Genomic DNA, 20,243 nt, shown 5'->3' on the forward strand with positions numbered 1-20,243 from the left:
GACCGAGAGCGGGAGATGGCTCCCGGGACCCCCACTGGACCACCAGGTAATTTCAAAAGGTTTTGGGGGGGGGGGTCGGGAGGGGGGGGAAGCTAAGGGAGCTGTTTTAAAGGGTCGTGGTGGGTTTAGGGGTTATTTTTGTGTGCCGTTTTTCCCGCCCTCCCCCAAAACGATAAGAGAACCCCCACGAACAATTTCGTGGGGTTTTCCTATCGGTTTCGGGGAGCCCCCGATTTCTGATGACTTTGAAAATATCGTACAGTATTTTCAATCGTCAGAAATACGATTCACATCCCTAGTATGCAGTGATATCGGTACATTACAATGCACTGGGTAAAGATGCAGTGCTATCTGTACACCACAGTAGTTGTATCAGTTTTGGTTATACTGAAGGAATCTAGGTAGGAAAGTAGAATTTTTCATGGTCCAATCTGTATATAAGTTCCTAGAATGCAATACAGGATTTATCTCAGAATGAGACCTATGTACAAAGCATTTTTCCCACAGATACAAACTGGGGGAGTCAGTTTAGTGACAGATGTAATAATCATAGTAATAGTTTATAAGATATTATCTGGACCCCATAGATCTTACAATCTCAGGGAGGTCAATATTCAAAGCGATTTAGATGGATTACTCACAAGTAATCCATCTAAATGGCAAGTTTTTGAACATTGAAGCACTTATCCAGTTAGATTTTAGCTAGATAAAAAAGAAATGTTGTGAGGCGTTTCTGGGAGGAGTTTAATTATTTGGCTAACTTGGAGCTGAAATTCAGCTATCAGGTTAGATTAGACTTGCTTCCAGGCAGATCTAAAGGTATCCGGCCTTGTGTGGCTATTTAACAGGTTATCTTCAAAGGATGGTGGGACAGAGGGTCTGTGCGAACCCCCAGGGGTTTTCACTACTTCTGGGGGGGGGGAGGGGGTGCTTACATGAGGCTCTCGGCCCCTTTAAGCAATGTCAGTGCCACAGTCCTGGGCCACCATCAGCCATTCAATGGGGGGGGGGGGGGGCTTTTGCTGCCTCACTGGGTTTAACCATGGGAAAATATCGCAAATTATGGTCTTTTACTGCTGGCCGCAGTGTTTTCCCATGGGGAAAATTACCGCAGAGTCTCAAAGCCACAGGCTCATTCACTCTGGCTTTGTCACTCCCATGGAGAAAATACTGTGGCTCACTGAATGAACCCCACAGCCATTCAGGCAGTGATAGTTATCCGGCTCCATGTAGCCGGATAACATTCGACGAGTATACTCAGCGGGATATATCCTGCTGAATAGCTGGGGCAGGTAACTTGTCCCCCCCCCGCGTTGGCTCTGTGAATATGCATGTCAGGGAAGTTAAAAACGAGTTTTCGGGCTGATACAGCGAGGAGCCTTCAACAAGGCAACTCAAGCAAGCTCTCCAAACTTGGCAGCTGATACTGGAGGGGCCTGGGAAGTGAGTCTGCAGTGGGGCCATCCTCGGGGGGAGGGGAGGAACTGGGCCCCCCCCCCCCCGCGGACAGGGTGGGAGAGAAGGTGAGACGGAGCTGATCTGGCGGGAGGGGTGCTCCGGGGTCACTGGCTGGCCCGATGCTGCCCTCCCCCCCCCTCTCTCCCCTACTCCCGCTGAGCCATTCTCATGGCCACCACCTAGCCCCCTCTTCAGCTCTGGGAGGAGTGCGAATGATCGTCCCACTCCCCACCTCTGGGGGTAGGGTCCAGTCTGGCATATTTGCCCTGGGCCCCTGCGCCCCACACGCCTCCTGGGTCTGCAGACAGAAGTGCGCAGAACTGCAAACTGGCATCTCTTAACAGGTTTTCATTTTAAAAAAAAGTTTTATTTCCCAGTAAAATCCTATCCTCTTCTCTTGGGGCGGCATTTTTGCTGATCATGAGGAGTTTCAATCCAATAAATGGTGGTAAATTTTTGCAACCTCAGCAAAACAAAACATGGAGGAGTTTCAAAGTGTGAATACAGCAGGGAACCGTTTCAAGGCCTGCACGTAGCTTAAATGACCTTGGAAGATGGCAGCCTGCCACCAGTGCTGGCAGCGCGCTGGCTCCTGTAAGGGAGGAAGCCTTCGTGCCAGCTCGCTGCCGCCTTGTGATCTAGGTAGGATCCTGCCAATTAAGCACGGTGAGAGCAATAACACGGGGCGCCTCAATGCCCAGTTAAGGACACCCTTTTACAAAGTCGCTCCTTGCCCACTGCCACAAACTGCGGGAGACATTGCAGGGAATTTTTTAAAATAAAATGTGTATTGCACAAGCTGGGTTTGTGTGTGTGTGTGTGTGTGTGTTTTGGGGCTGCTGGCTGTTTTCTGTAGCACGTATGTGCCTGATCTATTGGGAGCTGAGCTGGAACGTGATGCAGAACAATACGAGCGTGCGTTTGCGCGCTCTTAGCTGAAGTACTGATGGATTTTAAGCACAGAACCGTACAGGGTGAAGAATGACACAAGGAGGGAAATTATTCAGCTGCCGTGAGAGAAGTAGAGACGAGATCTGGTAGGGTCTCCTTTTTTGATGACTGGTGCAGCGCATCAGACAGACCATAGCAGTCACTGCAGATTGAAGGCTGTTGCAGCGCTGAATATCTGAAGACTTTTCAGAGTAGTATTATGCTGGCTCCTGTCCTGTACCTTTTTCAATATTTGATTCCATGCTGCTGCTCTATTGACTATACCAGGTTATCTTAAAGTTAGCCGGCTCAATGAACCCGGCCAACCTTAGGTCAGCTGTTTGGTCCGACCAGACTTAGCTGGCTAACTCTGAATATCAGTTAACTTAGCCGACTAAATCAACTCCTCCCAGTTACGCCTCCAGATTGCCCATAACTTATTAGCCATCTAGAATTTGGCCAAATAAGTGCCAAAATTCGCCGCCGGCTGCCCCCGGGAGGCAGGGGAGCTGCGGTCCGTCTCCGGGGGAGGGCTGCAAGAAAAGTAAGTTAAACTTTACATGTCGAGTCGCGAGGGGATTTCAAATGTCATTTGAAATGACTTTTGAAATGAGAGGTACCAGCGCACCCAGGATACTGTGTAGGCGCAGTATATAAGCGCCTATACAGTAAAATTGAATTGCGCTTCATGGACGCGTGTTGGACGCGGCTTGCATTTGCAAGCTATTTTAATACAGTATCGAGCGGTAGTTGAGCTGGACTATGCGGCGGCAAACGCGGGTGCGCCCGGCACTAACGCAGCTCTTCCTACCGCTCCTTACCGTATCAGCCTGACTCAGAGCTGAGGATAACTTATTCAGCTAAGTGATGGGCAGAGTTAGAAGCTGATTTAGCTGGATAAGTTATCCAGCTTACTCGGATATTCAGCCAGATGATTTATCCGGCTAAATCTGGTCAGCCCAAAGGGCGCTCTTAAAGCCGGATAAACTTACCTATGCATGAGCTTCTTTGCATGGATTTGCAAAATTCATACATGCAAATGCCATGAACAGCAGCTCATTTGAATTTATGCTAATTATCACAAATATTGCATGATATACAGCGTTTATCGTGTGATATATGCTGTTAAACATGCGTTATAGTCCTAATGCAGCTTGATGAATCTTCCTCTTAGTTGGATAAGTGCCTTTTCAGCTATTTGGCTGTCTTATACACTCATTGGGCTAACTATAAGATAGCTGAATGTATTCAGCGATCTGGCCATGCCACTGAATATCTCAGCCAAGTTAGCTCAGCTGGATTGCAGCATAATCATCTTACATGCAAAGAGTTTTGTTGTTTTGAACTTCTCCGTTCAATAGTGATGTTAGCAACTTGCAGAATAATGAGGGCTTTACCAGAAAGGTAACAAAGGCCTCTGATGAGACTATTTACCTCCTCCAGGTGAGAGCGGCAGACCTGGAGGAGCTGAGGCAGTCAGAGAGGTAATATAGAGGAAACCTCCAGGGGCATAGTAGAGCAGTCCCCTTTCCAGGGTCCTCCTGGGGTTCACTGCAGATAGTGCCCTGAGTTTAATTCCTTTAGCCTGGGACAGAGAGGTGGAGGTTAAGCTACAGTCCCCTCCCTTTGAGGTTGCTGGGATTCCCGTCCTTCTGTTGAGCAAATAAAGGCAGCTCTCTCTCTCTCTCTCTCTCTCCTGAGAGCTTTGGGTGCAGTGCAGTTTGAGTTGGGTTTCTGGGCCTCTCTTTTGGGCACAGGCTCTCCAGCCTGGGGCGCAGCCCTTCCAGTCCAGTCACTGGCTGGCTGGGTTTGCCTCCAGGGTTATCTTGGGCTTCTGCTGAGCTTTCCATTGGAAGAAGCCTGCGAGACCCTTGCGTGTTGCCTGGAGAGAGGTCACGGGTAAGCCTTCCCCTGGGGTCTCCAGGCTAGGGAGGAGCTGGAGGTCAGAAGCATGCTAGGGTCTCGCTGCAGAGAACTTCTGATGTTTTGGACTCAGTTTTGGGGTGGAGACCTTTGTTTGAGAGAGCTGGGAGGAAGAGTTTTTTTTTTACTCCCTTCCTACCCTGAAAAAGGAAGATCGAGAGCTGTGAGATCCTGAGTGGATCCTTCCCAACTAAGGATTCGAGATAGACATTTGGAAAACTGTGTGTAAGACCAATTTAAGATCTTTGGAGGACCCCAACTTGGCATCTTGGCACGGGGGGAAGAGGTTAATTGGCACACTGTGCAGAGCCCGTTGTACCCGAAATGATAAGCCGCAGTCTTATTTGAAGTTGTAAATAAACATGCAGACAAAGGTGAAACAGCTGCTGCAGTGCATTTGGATTTTCAGAAGGACAAAGTTCCCCTCGAGAGACTCCTCAGGAAATTACAAAGTCAGGTGGTAGGGGGCAGGGTTTTGTTGTGGATTGATGCTAACTGTGGATAAAAGGCAGGAAACAGAGGGCAGGACCAAATGGTTATTTCTTCCAAATGGAGATTGTGAGTGGAGTGCCCCAGGGATCGGTGCTGGGACCTGTTTAACACATTCATAAATAATCTGGAAAAGGGATTGACGAGTGAGGTGATCAGATTTACAGGTGACCCAAAAAAAAAGAAAAGCAGCAGATTGCGAGGCACTGCAGAAGGACTTTGTGAGACTAAGAGACTGAGCAACTAACCAGTAGATGAAATTTAATGTGGAAAAGTGCAAAGTAAGACACATAGGGGAAAGAAATCCCAGATATGGATGCACAGTGCTGTGTTCTGTACTGGGTGTCACTACCCAGAAGAAGGACCTTGGACTGCTTGTGGACAATACGTTAAAATCCTCAGAGCAGTGCACGGAAAAAAAGAAAATAGGATGTTAGGAATGATCTGCAAAGGAATGGAAAATGTATTGCCTCTCAATAGAGCCATGGATGGGCTTCTTGAGTACTGCGTCCAGTTCTGGTCGCCCCCATCTCAGAGACATAGCGGAGCTAGAAAAGGTGCTGGGGAGGGCGACAAAAAATGATAAAGGGGGTGGAGCATCTCTCCCGTGACGAGAGGCAGCGCAGGCCAGGGCTCCTCAGCTTGGAAAAGAGACGGCCGAGAGGGGGCATGAGAGAAGTTTATAAAACCATGGGTGGAAGGGGTTAATAAAGGACGGTTATTTACCCTCTTAAATAATACTAAAACAGGAGGGACGCTCCATGAAACTAAGACCTGGCAGATGTAAAACAGATTGCTAAGGTACTTAGTCACTCAGCGCACTATCAAGCTGTGGAGGACGTGGTCGAGGCGACGAGCACAGTGGGGTTTAAAAGAGGCTTGGACAAGTTCCTGGAGGAAACGTCCATTGCAGGTTATTAGCCAGGGAGACTAAAGAAAGCTATTCCTGTCCCTGGGAGTGAGTGACAGGAATTCGATCTGCTTTATGGGATCTGCCGGGCACTTGCGGCCTGGAGTGGTCACTGTTGGACAGGACGCTGGGCTTGATGGACCTTGGTCTGACTCAACATTGGCAAGTCTTATGTTCTTGTTAAACACTGTTCCCCTCGCCCTACCTCAGAATTAGCTTTTGAAAGTGGCTGTTCCAGTAGCTGACAAGGGTTTCACATGCTAAACTGAGGTGGTGCTGTTGTGTTAAGAGCACCTGGATAGTGTGGGCTGCCCAATTGTCACATCACATCATCGCTGTCAACACAAAGCACAGGAGCTGTAAGAAGACGCCCGACACTAGAAGGTCTGACCGGCCGTGCTTGCCACTTCCAGTTCAGCTGCGTGCCGTGCAGATGGCTGGGCTCCCTTTTCATAATATCTCCTTTGGTAACCAAGCCTTCAGTTGCCACAGACTGCTAATGCGAATGCCAGGAAAATTATACCAAACATAAACGTGAAAATACCACCGGTATGCAAACCGTATTATTCAAAAAATAAAAATAATAAGGTTTCTATGTCGGTGGTATTTTCACATACATATTTTTTGGTTTTTGTAGACTGGGAAGTTTTTTTTGCGGGGCAGATTTATAAAGTAATTTGGAATCTGGCTACCCTCTTAGTAATCAAATTTGACATAAATGAAAAAGTATCTCTGCCTTAAAAGAAGGGTCCGACAGTGAGCATTGTCAGTACTGAGTGACTTGGTACTTTTATTGCTCCTTGCTGAACAAAATCTGACCAACTAAGGCCTCCCCACCCACCACACACACACACACAATTAAGAGCCTAAATAAGTAATTGTAGAAAACAGATTTCAGCGGCTGTTTGTTCTTGACTAATAAAATGGATAGCCAACTACCTGTTTCAAAATGATCTGTGGGAGTAGCTCTTCAGCCTTTAAGGTCATAAGCTGTCCCTGATGACATAACTTATGGACAGAATGTATTAACTATATCAGAAGATGCTGGAACTGTGTATTTCCGGTTTGGTTTTAGATGTAACTGAAATGACAATTCCCACTACATGAGCCTATGAGTTCAATATTACTGACAGCTTCGTGGCGCCCTACCATTGCAGCAGACGGGCTTCTTTCACACTTTTCTCATTCTTTGTGGCTTGAAATGTTAACAATCTTCCCGTTTCCTCTTCCCACCTGATTTCAGACTGTGGATGTAGGATTCCGCTTGGCTTAGATAATCTGGCTCAGCCAAGTTCACATCCAACTCAGAATGTTATTGTGGATTTACTGAGGTTGATTTGCATTTGTTTGACTGATTTCAGATTAAGAGTAGTCAAAGATAGTACAAATATTTTGAGCACTTCCAATAGACGTGAAAAACCAGTGATAATTTGCACAAAATTTGCTAAAAAAGATCAGAACTAGACAAATATTAGGGATGTGCAGAATCAAAAAATTTGTTTCAGCTTATTCATTCATTTCATAGGTCACTGTCATTCGTTGGGTTCATCTCAAAAGAAATACATGTTTTAATTTGCTCGTTTGATTTGGTTTTTTGTTTTACATTGAAGTCATTGGGAGAAGTAATCCACAGGCTCCACAGACTTCCCTGTAAAAGAAAAAAAACAGGCCACAGCCAGGTTCCATCATCGAGGCCCAGGCCCAAGGCCAGGTTCTGTCCCCAAGGCCCAGGCCCATCACCAAGGCCTAGGCCGGATCCTGTCGCCAAGGTCCAGGTTTGAGCCCGGGTTCCATCACTGAGGGCCAGGCCCAATGCACTGGTTTCCATTGCTGAGTCCTGGACCGAGGATGGGTCCCATTACTGAGGCAGAACCTCAAATCAAAGAGAGTGCAAAACAACCCCAAACGTAGGTCAAAATCCAACATAAACAAAATATGGGATCAAACCAAAATTATTTTAGACTGCGGTAGCAAATTGTGAAATTGTGAAAAAGGTGTCAGCAAGCTTGACAGAGTGTCATGCACCACAGTGCTAGGACCACCCGGACCTATCAATCATCCACCTTTTCAGCTATAAATAAGGGAATTTTTAAAGTCTTTTTTTAAGCAATTAAAGTCCCAAGTGTTAACAAATCTTACACCCGACATGGCTGGTGTTTCGCTGTGCAGCTTCCTCAGGGGTAAATTAAACTTATAAATCCACTTAGACTGTTAGCATTTTGTGTAGGACATCTCATCTCAACTGGAATTCATAAAGAGCCTCAGGTTGGGTCCTATTGCCTAGGTCCAGGCCCAATACCGGGACCCAGTCTGATACTGGGTCCTATTACTAAGGCTTAGGCCTGGCCCAAGACCTGAACCTGTCACCGAGAACCAGGAGCAATCTTTCCAATGTCTTCTTTCATCGCCGAGAAATTATAACATTTGCCCAAAGAATGTGCTGCAATGAAGCTACTCTGGTTCCATTCTCCTGAGTGGATGGCTTTATATTTATTTTTGGCCGTACATCTCAATGGCCGAACATTAAAATGGTGACATTTTTGGGCAATGAAAGAAGAAAGAAAACATTTGAAGGCCTGGTCCTAAGCCTCAGGGCTTAGGCCTAGGCCTTACTGATGGGACATGGCCTTGGGCCTGGGCTATGGTAATGAGTCAGGCTTGGGGCTAGTCCTGGGCTTAGATCTGGGTTTTGGTGATGGAACCAGCTTCAGCTGGGCTCTTGGGCCTGAGCCTTGGTGATGGGACGTGGCCTGGCTCTGACCTAGGTGACAGGCCTTGGCGTTGGTCCTAGGTCTGGGCCTGGATCTCAATGATGGCTTGTCCTTGGGTCAGGCCCCAATGTTGGTCCAGATCCTAGGCTCAAGCCTTGGTGATGGACCTGGCTTCATACTAGAACTGGCATTGGGCCTGGGTCTTGGCAACAGGACTGGGTCTTGGGCTGGGCTGTGGCATCAGGCCTAGGCCTCAGTGATGGGATTAGGCCTCGTCCTCAGCTTGGTCCCATAGGAAGCCTTTTTGGTTTTTTTTAAATTTATGAATAAAAAAATACCTGAAAACGTAGAGTATTTTCATTAGAGGCTATTTTTTATTTGTTTTATTGAGAACGAACCAAAAATTGGCTTCATTTGTCACTTTTTATGCATTTGTTTCAAACACATTCACATCCCTTATAAATATAGAGCATTTACAACAGGGGCACATAGCATGTGCAGCATTTCAACATATAAGAGAAATCAGAAAGTTTTTAGTTCCCAGAGTGACACATTCCAGAGGAAGAGAAGAAGATCAAAATGCTAGATAGAGAGGTAATGAACATTTCTGCTTCTGAGAAGTTTAAGAAGGATTAGCTAGGTAGCAGCAGTTGTGGGAGTATGGCCAGGAAGTTTAATTTTCTATAGTGTATAATTCAGCATATACATGCATAAGTAGGAGCGTCTAGAATTAGACCTGCATTTTATAAATTATGGAGCCGAGGCAGCTCAGTTTATAAAATAATATGTTTCATCACCCTGAATGTACACACATATGCTTCAGTAAACAGGAATTGCATATTTTGTACATCTTGTGATACTGTGGGGAGTGGCCTAGGCTTAGACATGGTGCCGGAGGACCAAGCATTCTGGACTTCAGCCATGCCTCACAGATATCCTTTATTATTTTAATAACACAAAAGCAGAAAAAGACCTGCTTACCTCAGCAGTGCTTAAACCAGAAACAGTAGCAGTCAGACAAGGGCAGGCTTGGCATATTCTCTTCTACCTCCAGCACCCCAGGGCCTGTCTGTTCCATCCTGGGCTTGCTATCGTATTCCCCCGCTTAGGGAAATGCCCTATGACAAGGATTCCCTTCTGGGCTGTGCCTTAAGGTGCACCAGCCTGGTGCACTTTTTTTAAGGAGGTCCTGATAAATACTGCTTTACACATCTATTTTATAAAAATATGTACACATATTTAAACACAAAATAATTGTAACTTGTGCAGATAACCCTGAGTTTATGCACAGAGGCAGGTATTTTATAAAGTTGGCTGATGTATGCATGTATTTCGCTTATGAAAATACTTGTGCGCTTACTTAAAAACATGACAACAAAAAAAAAAAGACCACATGGCCCATCTAGTCTGCTCTTCCAACCAACTAACTTAGTTTTACAATTCCCATCACTCCCTCAAAGATCCTCTGTTCTTATCCCATGCTTTCTTGAATTCCATCACCTCATTGACACCTAGACCAGTTGACCCAGACCTTTACCACTTTACCCAGGCCCTCCATCAGCTGAGCTATGCCAGACCGCCTCCACCCTACCCAAAAACCACAAAGGAAAGAGAAGTTTGATTTAATTTCCATGGCTTAATTAGTGGTGTAAAAGCATGCGTGCATATTTAATTATTTATGCACATACTCATCTTATAAAACACGTGCGTGAGCATGTACTTTGCAATCCCCATATGTGCGGCCTTCTGAAAATGTGCTTGACCCACGTAAAGGCCGCTTACACTCGTAGATGCTGCTTTCATGCACAGAACCCCAGTATAAGTCTTTGAAAATTCACCCCAGTGTGGCAGCAAGAAACGTCAGAGAAAGGGGAAGAGGTTTGGGAGGCTTGGTGAGAGGGGAAAACCTGAGTAGTTTGGTAAAGGAAGGGCTCTCCAGAGAAGGACAAAGAGTGGGGTAGGGTAGGGGATAAAAATGGAGCGTTGGATAGCGAGGAGAACAGAGGTGGCAATGTAGTAGAAGGAGAAGGCAATGGATGATTTTTAAAGGTGTGCGCAAAAGATTTCAATTTAAGAGAGGGAGAGACCAGTGAGTTAGCTTGGAAACCCGTCGGCAGAAGCGTAATGAGCAAAATAGGTCTTGTTCACTTTTCTTGCTTGTCTTCTGTTGCTGTTTTAGAGTGCCATCTACGTACAGAAAGAAGGGGAGTGCTGTGGGACGTGCAAGCAATCGGTCTGCGAGGAGAAAGTCATTGGCAAAGGGCAAGGGGATGTCGATATATCCAGGAACTTCATCCGCCGGCATAAGGTACGTCTTTAAATTCAAGAGCAAGCCACTGAAATGTGCTTACATTAATCTTCCCTCTAAAATACGACTTATTAGGGTCACTTATTGTATGTGTTGAAATAGTTTCAATATTATTGCATCTAATGGTTGTGATGGTCTGGACTTAGAATTTAGTAGTTCTAATGCTGAAAAAGGAAAGTGGAACTGCTTAAATAGTTGTATTGCTTCCTTGTATAATTATAACTAACATACTCGCATTTCTATCTGGATTGCATAAAACAATTATAGGCCTACCATGTGGTCACCATTGGATAATTTTATTGAATTAGATGTCAGATATCCTGTAGAAATTATTAATTAATCTGAGCAAGCTATTTTCCGTGTGCTGATCCTATGATTTTTTTTTTCTTTCCATTCCATGGAAGTTAATTTGTTTTACACACTCATGTCAACGTCTTTGAAGCGTACCATGAAGACTCCAAGGCCTGTAATCTTTTTACGACTTCTCTTATTAGGTTGGAAGTGAATGGAGTTCCCCCTTCGACCCTTGCATCATCAATGTGTGTACCCAGGTGAATGACGAGGTCTTCATTCAGGAAAAGAATGTGTCATGCCCACTGCCCAGTTCCCGGAAGTGCCCAGTGGGATTTGAACTGGAATGCCTCAGAAACGACTGCTGCCTTTCCTGCCAGTGTGGTAAATAGAGACGGTAGAAACATTTGCAACTTATACTCAAGTGAGGTAGATTTCAGCTTGCTGGGAATCTGATAGAAATTAGGAATTTTCTTTAGGCACGCAGGGAAAATTCGAAGAAGATCCAAAATAGCCAAAATAATGTCCAAAAAAAATGTAGCGCGGATCTTCCAAAAACTATAAAAGCAGTCTACTAAGTCAAAGAAATCTCTTTTGGATTTCTCAAAAATAGGAAGTGTGTATTGTTGCAAATGTATATTTTATTTTTTTAAAATATATTTTTTTGCATGTTTGGTGAATCGGGGTGAGGTGGGAGGGCAGGGGATGAACCTTGGTTTAAGAAACTTGCACAGCTTTGGAATTTGGTAGCTGGAGCCAGAAAACGAAGGCAATCCTCTCCTCTGTGGCGCTCTTTTGAGGTTGCAGAACAGTTTATGTAGTGCAGAGACTGATGTAGGTGGAAACTGATTTCATTTGTCAGCTACATGCGGGAAAGAATAATTGGAGTTGAGTGCCTGCTTATTATATTATTTATTCATCGAGGAGTTTGCTAACACTGAAATACTGTATGTTTTCCAGAACCTGTACCTGGTTGTATTCTGAATGGTACCGTCATTGGGGTAAGATTATCTTACATTTCCGCTTGCTTGTCCGAAAGTCTGAGCCTTTCTCTGGAGAATCAGGGCACAGCAGAGCATGTTTCTTGCTGTATTGCTTCACAGAGGTGTCTCGTGTGAGTTATGAGGCCAAAGTCTGGGTGACACTAGCCACCTGAGAAGGATAATTTTGTGGCTTAATGGCTCGAGCATTGAGCTGTGAGTCAGGAGACGCCCATGGATGCAATCTCAGGTCTCCATGATCACTCGGTGGCCTTGGGCAAGTCACATTTTCCTCTCTGTGGCTCCGTTGACTTCACTCTAATTGGATAATAATAATGTTGTTCCTTCTTTGTTCATTCCTCCAAACTGCGTGTTAGAATTGTGATGCCAGCCATGCACTCCAGAGGTGGGACTTGGCCTCCAGCCTCACACTATAGAAAGTATGAGAGATTTAGTGATGCCACTCAACATTAAAGACCTAGTCCATGTTGATTAGATGAGGGATGAGCAAGCTTTTTCAGCCGCAGCCCCTCTTCCATACATATAATCAGTTAGGGTCCCCAAGATGGGTTACTTTATATATATATATGGAATATATATATATAATGAGAATCCAAAGGTAAAAGTGCACTAATGTATCATATTAATATTTTTTTTAGCAAAACATTTATTTATTTATTTTTATTTATTTAAAAACTTTTCTATACCGTCGCTAAGTTATATACCATCGCAACGGTTTACAAATAGGCACATAGACTAAGGTAAGTAAATGTAGGATTTCGTACATTCTAACAGGTGCCAATAAAGTTTGGTTCAAATTTCATAAATAAAATTATTATTTGAGTAATGTTGGTCATGTCCATTTTTATCATAGCCAATCAATATGATTATAAAGCTGAAAAAATTCATTACCAAAATAACAATATATAAAGAATGTTAATATATAATTTGCATTGTAATTGGCATTATATTTAAATACATACAATCTGTGCCCAATACTGAAAACGTATACATTAAATGAATACATGTATGGAATAATGACACGGCAGAACACTTAAATATAATTGGAGAATGCCCCGATAAATTTTTTTATAAAATAGTAGCATGGCACAACTTTTAGATTCGACTGTAGAAAGCCCCAAGAAGGATCTTGTTTTCGCCAACAGGCTTCTTCATGGGGAGTTTAGATATTATGTAGCACCATACATTCTAAAAATTGAAATAATCACTGATTATAGAAAAAAATAAAGAGATTATAGACTGTAATGACCACATCCAATTATAATTTTTTTTAAAAACTTGCTTAATGTAAGAACGATTTTATTTGTGTATCTAATTAGAAAACTCAGGTAGTAAATAGATCAACATTGAGAGCTTTTCAAACTGCACCAAGGCTACTAAATTAAAAACTAATTGAAAAAATCTGCCTACTAATATTGTTATCTTCAAACATAGCAAAGTTTTACAAAAAACGTACATTGTGTGAAAGCAATGTTATATGTATCTAACTGAGAACCTGTTGTGGTGGTTGGATCAACGTTCAAAACATTTCAAACCATGCCAAAAATCTAAATTAAACATAAAAAAGAATGAATGCCGGACGAGAACCAACTATGAATCTACCTAAAAAACTATCATCATTATCTTCAAAAAACAAATTAATATTATAAATCAAATAAATCAATCAATTAGACACCCCTCCCACACACACACATACATACATACATGCACATACATGAAGGGTATTCACCAGGCAGCTACACTGCCAACCCCATTTTGTTTCTTTTCAAGTTGCTGAGAGCAGTAAGCGCACCCATACACACGCACGGACATAGAGAGAAGACACTCGTACCCAGATAGGGTAAATAACTCATCACAGACAGATGCAGACCCCACCACCAGGCCAACCAGAGAGCGAAACAGACACCCAGAGAAACACAGACATAGTTACCTCACACCTAGACAGAAATGGAGAGACAAAGGTACCCCAAACCTAGACACAGACACCCACAGAGAGAGAGAAACCCAACACCCAGACCGGACAGAGACACAGACATCACACACCTAGACAGACGAACACAAACATCACCCCTAGAGAGGAGAAAGACACGGAGAGAGGATAGACACAGCATACACAGGCAGAAAGACCACATCACAAACACAGTCCACACACACACACACACACACACACAGAGCAAAGCCCACTAGACAGAGATACACGCTCCACCCTGCACCCAGCCTCACACCACCATGGTAAGGGCTGGACAAGTTTTCAAAAAACTTAGGCGGCAGCCAAAATTTTTTAAGAGCCCTTTTATATATTTTTTTGCATGCTTTTATTCTCCCTTCCCACCTCCTCCCTTTCTCCCCTCCACCTCCCTCATTCTCTCTGGCCTTTTTGGCAATTCCCCATCCCTTCCTCACCACTCCTGTTCCCCTGGTGGGCAGCAGCTCTGATCTCTCTCTCCCTGATTAGGGACTCGGAAGCAGCAGCAGGAACCCCTCCCGGGCTGGGGCCTCTCCCTGGTCTGTGGAGCACTGCAGTGGCTGCTCCTGTGTCCAGTTCTGCCACAAAGTCAGCGGCTCCCTCCCCCCGAGCCAGCCCTGGCTAAGCTGTGCCATGCTCACAACGTCCTGGCAGCTCCCTCCTTCCCGAGCTTCCAGTGACCCCCAAGCCACCGAGACTCGACAGCATAGACAGCTTCTTCTTCCCTGATTGGGCAGCCAGTGGGGGCCCCCCTTTCAGACTTGTTCGAGCCCCCCAGTTTGCTCACCCTAGGGCAGGGGTCAGGAACCTATGGCTCGGGAGCCAGATATGGCTCTTTTGATGGCTGCATCTGGCTCGCAGACAAATCTTTAATAAAAAAGTAAAAATCTAACAAAATCCCCCACCCTCCTGATGCCCCCCCAAGACCTCCAAAATTAATTTACTACAACCCCCACCCTCCTGACCCCCCCAAGACCTGCCAAACGTCCCTGGTGGTCCAGTGGGGGTCCAGGAGCGGTCCAGGAGCGATCTCCTGGACTTGGGCTGTCGGCTGCCAATAGTCAAAATGGCGCCGACGGCCCTTTGCCCTCACTATGTTACTGGGGTCGACCAATGGTGGTGGTAGCCCCTGTGACATAGTAAGGGCAAAGGGCCGTCGGCTGCCAGTAATCAAAATGGCGTCGACGGCCCTTTGCCCTTACTATATCACAGGGGCTACCGCCGCCATTGGTCGACCCCAGTAACATAGTGAGGGCAAAGGGCTGTCGGCGCCATTTTGACTACTGGCAGCCGACAGCCCAAGTCCAGGAGATCGCTCCCAGACCCCCGCTGGACCACCAGGGACTTTTGGCAGGTCTTGGGGGGGTCAGGAGGGTGGGGGTTGTAGTAAATTAATTTGGCAGGTCTTGGGGGCGTCAGGAGAGTAGGGAGTTGTAGTAAATTAATTTGGCAGGTCTTGGGGGCGTCAGGAGAGTAGGGAGTTGTAGTAAATTAATTTGGTAGGTCTTGGGGGAGTCAGGAGGGTGGAGGGTTGTAGTTAGTATGGCTCTCATGGAATTACATTTTAAAATATGTGGCGTCCATGGCTCTCTCAGCCAAAAAGGTTCCCGACCCCTGCCCTAGGGGTTAGATGATCCACGCATTGGGAAAGCTGAAGATCACAGAACTCCCGAGCTCCCAGATGCACGGTGAACGGGTCGTTACCCCGAAGCCTGCTAAAACTGCTGCAGAATTGAGTAAAGAGGTCATCAGGTCAGGTGGTCTGCGCCCCTGGTCAGACGGGGATGCTGCGGAGGCATCAATCACAACCCCTGATTGGGAGAGGGAGCCAGGGTCATCACTCGGGGGTGACGTCCTGTGCGGCAGTCGTGGCAGTGACCAGACTAGGTAGGTTGAATACGGTGGCGCCCAGGATGGATACTTCCCTTGGAACCCCCCCCCCCAGGTTCACTTCTCCCCCTCCCCCCCAGTGCTCTCCGGTTCCCCGCTCCCTCTCTCTCTTGCACACGCTTTCACACAGGCTCCCCTCTCTCACACACAAACACACACACACACACACTCTCTCACTTCCTACCCCGCTCTCCATCAGAAGCAGCAGCTTCCTCCTTCAGCCCCCCCACGACAGACGGGGCTTCTTCATTTTTTTTTGAGGCGGCACGGGGGGGGGGGAGGGGGGGGGCTGGTGCAGCTCCGCTTCCTGCACCTGCGGTGGGGAGAGGGGCGGTGCTGACCTGTCCTGCACTCAGACGCTGATGCTGCCTCTTCCTGCGATGACCCGGGACACACGCGGATCTTCCTCCTGCCTCGGGGGCGCGACCGCATGGCCTTCCCTTCTTCCCGCCTGCGGGGACCCAACGCTTCCTCTTCCGGGCTGCATGGGCGGGAAGGCTGTGCAGTTTCCGGCCCCAGACCGTGGCGCTCTAGGGGGGGCCGCCCAGTGCTTCCCTGGGCCCTGCTTCCACCGCTCAGGGCCGCCGACCTCCCGGCTGGCACCTCCCCCTCCTGGCTGTCACCCGGGGCGGACCGCAGCCCCCCTTAGTACGCCACTGCGTTAATGAGGTTCGGGTGGGGGTTATACAATATGGGGAAAATCACGGGGTAGTTGCAAATGAAGGCTTATGGTGCCAGATCCCAGTGCAGGTTCCGATTTCTGGTTAAAAATAAATAAATAAATAAATAAAATTATATATATATATATAAATAAAAAAAACACTGGCACCCAACCATGGCTCCCTCTGGCATGCTTTGTGTGAACGTTTTCTTCTGATTATTTCATGGAAGTCGTGCACTGATAGACAAGGCAGGCGTCAGCTCCTTGACGTTATTTCTTCTTTGTGTGGTTTGAAGAGCTGCACTTGACCAGGCGCCCTAATGAAAAGATATATTAGAGCTGGCAGGGCAGGAGATGCTGCACCGATTGGCTGCCTCTGTGGATCCATCTTTAATCTAAAGCGAGGCAAGGCTGGTGGTGCTAGTCCAGTCCCGGTTCCCGGCAGGCACTGCTTGAACAGGGGTCCCCCCGTGATACAGCAGGACTCTTGGAGGTCAGCACTAAGGTAGAGTGGCAAAGCCGTGTGCAGTCATGAACACTGGGTGTCCAGAGAATACCGTGCATTCCCCCCTTTCAGAAAATAAATGCCTTACATTCGGGGCCTGCAATCCCTGAGCTTCATCCCCAGAAGACCACAGCCTGGGAGAGCAACCTTCACGAATCAAACCGCTTCAACTGCTACAGAATGCCGCAGCGAGAGTCCTAAGTGGCAAAAAGAAATGAGACCACATCACCCCCCTGCTCAACAACCTGCACTGGCTACCAGCCGAAAAAAGAATTGAGTTCAAAACACTAACAATCTTACACAATGCAATTTACAAAACTGATAACACGGCCCTTGACAATGTCATACATATACACAGATCGCAACGTACGACTAGAAATACCACCACTCCCACTAGCCAAGCTTTCCACCACAAGGAACAGAGCCATATCCATCGCGGGTCCGAAACTATGGAACTCACTACCAGAGCACTTGAGCTCACAAAGCAGCATTAAGTCATTTAAAAAAGAGCTCAAAACATGGATATTCCGTCAAGCATTCAAAGACGTATTGGTTAATATCACACAACATCGCATGCATAACCTTATCGGATATGCAATGGCACTACTAAGATTATTGACACAGAACTTTTTAAGCTAGAAATTAAACGGTTTGAGCACAGATATACCCTATTATAAACGTTTGAAGTTGCTTGTAATAAGTTAAGTCGAGGTTTTTTCCCCCAGTTCTCTCAGTTCACTGTGAAATGTAATAGGTTGTTGTACTTGTAAACCGGGGTGAAGGCTGCTAGCTATACCTCGGTATAAAAAAAGCGCTTAAATAAATAAATAAATGAATAAATCAGGCCCTGAGTCAGAACTTTGAATGCAAAGGAAGAGCTGCTTTGGTTTATGCTGCGAGATTTCTTGCCTTTTTAATGCTGTGGCTCAAACATACTCTTTCAGGGTTTCCATTTTCTAATGAATAATGCATTGGGGAACCTGAGGAGAGACTGTGGAAGCATGGATGCCCTTCCAGACCAGCTTTCTTCTCATTTGTAATTTTTTGTTGACCTGCGATGAGGAGTTGTTTTGTTAGAGCTAAGCTTTCATCACCTGGCAGGCTGTGAGGGAGGTTGCAGTAGACCAATTAGACTAATTAACATGGTTTTAAGCTGCAGTAATCTACTTGAGGGGAATCCATCTGAGGATGTGGGAGCGTCTAATGGAAGTAGCATGAAAATCATTTCAACCAAGGGTGAAAGAGGCAGCAACAAACCTACAGCCAAGGTCTTCCTGTCCCGTCCCCCAGCAATGGCGAGGAGGCATTTCTAGGGCACAGATATCGCACATAGGCAGACATGACGATTTTACAACCGGCCCCCTTCTCTGCTCACCCATCTACCACTCAAAAACTGGAAGAAACTAGTCAAACCTGGAAACAGGAAATATGCCGAAATTATTCATTTTGCAAATTGAGATATGGAAGCTGCCTAATTACACCATGCAAGGGGATCATTCAGACTGGCAGCAGATGTTTGGTTGAGATTTCCAAACAGCCTGCGCCCTCTAAGATGTGCTGGGAATCACTCGACAGGTGTAGGCTGCTTTCATGTGGCAATCTGGAAGCAGACTGGCCTAACAGGTAGGCTGGGGGAAGACAGGGGTGTACGGTAAGGGGAGTAAGAGAAATTGGTTTTGCCAACCTGGAGAACCCAAGAGTGTTGGGTGTTGAATGTTTTAGCAAGACAAAGCCACCACTGTCCTGTTCTGGTTGGTCTGAATTGCATTTGACTCCAGTCGGTGACGTTGGGGAGAAGCCTGACTTAGGCACCCAACAGAGTTCAGTAAATTCCGTGGTGAAAACAAAGGTCACTTTTCAGAAAGTGACCTTTGACTTGAATTTTAAGCTCAGACCCCCTGGCTTTCCTTAACGAGAATATGAGGTCGTTTGGTGCACTAGGTGCTACCGGTTTTACCTGGCACTGCCAGTTACTTGGGTGGGTGTTTCAATCAAACCCTACTAAATGGGACTTATCCTATAGTATGGTTTTCAAAGTCACCGAATTTGAAAGATGGTAGAAATACAAACCAAGGGGGGGCACTTGGATAATGACAAAAAAGCTTGCATTGTACGGCGAGCAGGAGCCAGCTTCGTAGCTGTTTGTATGTTTGCCGAACAATGTTGTAGCAGCATCGTGATTCAGTCGTTGTTTCCTGAGCTTGCAAGGCTTTGCATCCATGCTTACAGAGCTAATGAAACTGTTTGATTACTGATTAGCTCCTGGTGGAATTTGAATGAGGTGTGAGATGATTTTGTAGTAAGGAAATATCTGATAGCTGAGACTTAGGTGATATATGCTTTTGGGCTGGTGTCTAATGTTAAACTGAAACTATTTTTTGTTGCTGTCATTATCCATACAAAAAAATTCCATTATGGGCTGTACTGAAAAGATTTTTCTCCATTCCTTACCTATGGAAGAAATCTCTATTGAACGAGCCACTATATTTTTGACATTTACAGCCCATACAAATTCTGATGCCTGTCTTCCAAAACTTCTAAATTTTATAAATAAATCTGCAAAATGACAAGGTCTGCTTATAAATCAGGGCCCTTTTTAGCCGTAATGCCACACAGCTCTTCTATATAACATGAGGGATCGTCCAGGATGAAAAATGTTTAATGCCCAATCCACTCTGATGGAGAGTCCTATTGATATGCAGGAAGGTACTGTATTATCAATACCCCGATCAATTGACTTGTCTGACTGCCGCCCTCCCTCAATCCAGCCAAAGGTACCCAGCACATGGGCGTCTTTATCCGGATTGCAAAGTGACATTCCTGTGAACGTGTTTCATTTGGAGGAGCAAAGCAGCAAGCTAACATTAGGGCGTCAGATATATGCGCACTGGGGTTTTCCCCCGAACAACAGGTGCAAAGCACGATGGCACTTTTAGTGCACGCACGGCGGCTGGTAATATTCAACAGGGAAAACTGCGCAGGCTGCCGAAGCATTCAACGCCCAGACTGAATTATAGAGACCTACTGAGTCCACTATTGCAGCTGACGTCCATCTGCCCTTCCCCCCAAGCATGAACTAGCGTGACTGAGTAACCCCCAGAGTCTGGAGGCCGAGGCTGATTGACTGCCAGCTCTGACGGTGCAGCCTAAAGCTTAGCAATAGGAAAGAATTAACAATGTGCGAATTTGCACGTAGGTTT

The 20,243-nt window shown here is 46.0% G+C and overlaps 1 protein-coding gene across 3 annotated transcripts in view; it reads left to right on the forward strand.

The window, feature by feature from the left end:
• Positions 1-20,243, forward strand: part of VWF (von Willebrand factor) — a 259,921-nt gene that overhangs the window by 218,022 nt on the left and 21,656 nt on the right. For all 3 annotated transcript variants that reach the window (XM_029597268.1, XM_029597267.1, XM_029597266.1), the window contains exons 44-46: positions 10,601-10,729; positions 11,224-11,404; positions 11,981-12,021. In XM_029597268.1, coding sequence (XP_029453128.1) covers positions 10,601-10,729; positions 11,224-11,404; positions 11,981-12,021 — 351 coding nt within the window. The remainder of the gene's footprint in view (positions 1-10,600; positions 10,730-11,223; positions 11,405-11,980; positions 12,022-20,243) is intronic.

This window comes from Rhinatrema bivittatum, chromosome 4 (assembly GCF_901001135.1).
Source record: "Rhinatrema bivittatum chromosome 4, aRhiBiv1.1, whole genome shotgun sequence".
In the NCBI taxonomy this organism is placed as follows: domain Eukaryota; kingdom Metazoa; phylum Chordata; class Amphibia; order Gymnophiona; family Rhinatrematidae; genus Rhinatrema; species Rhinatrema bivittatum.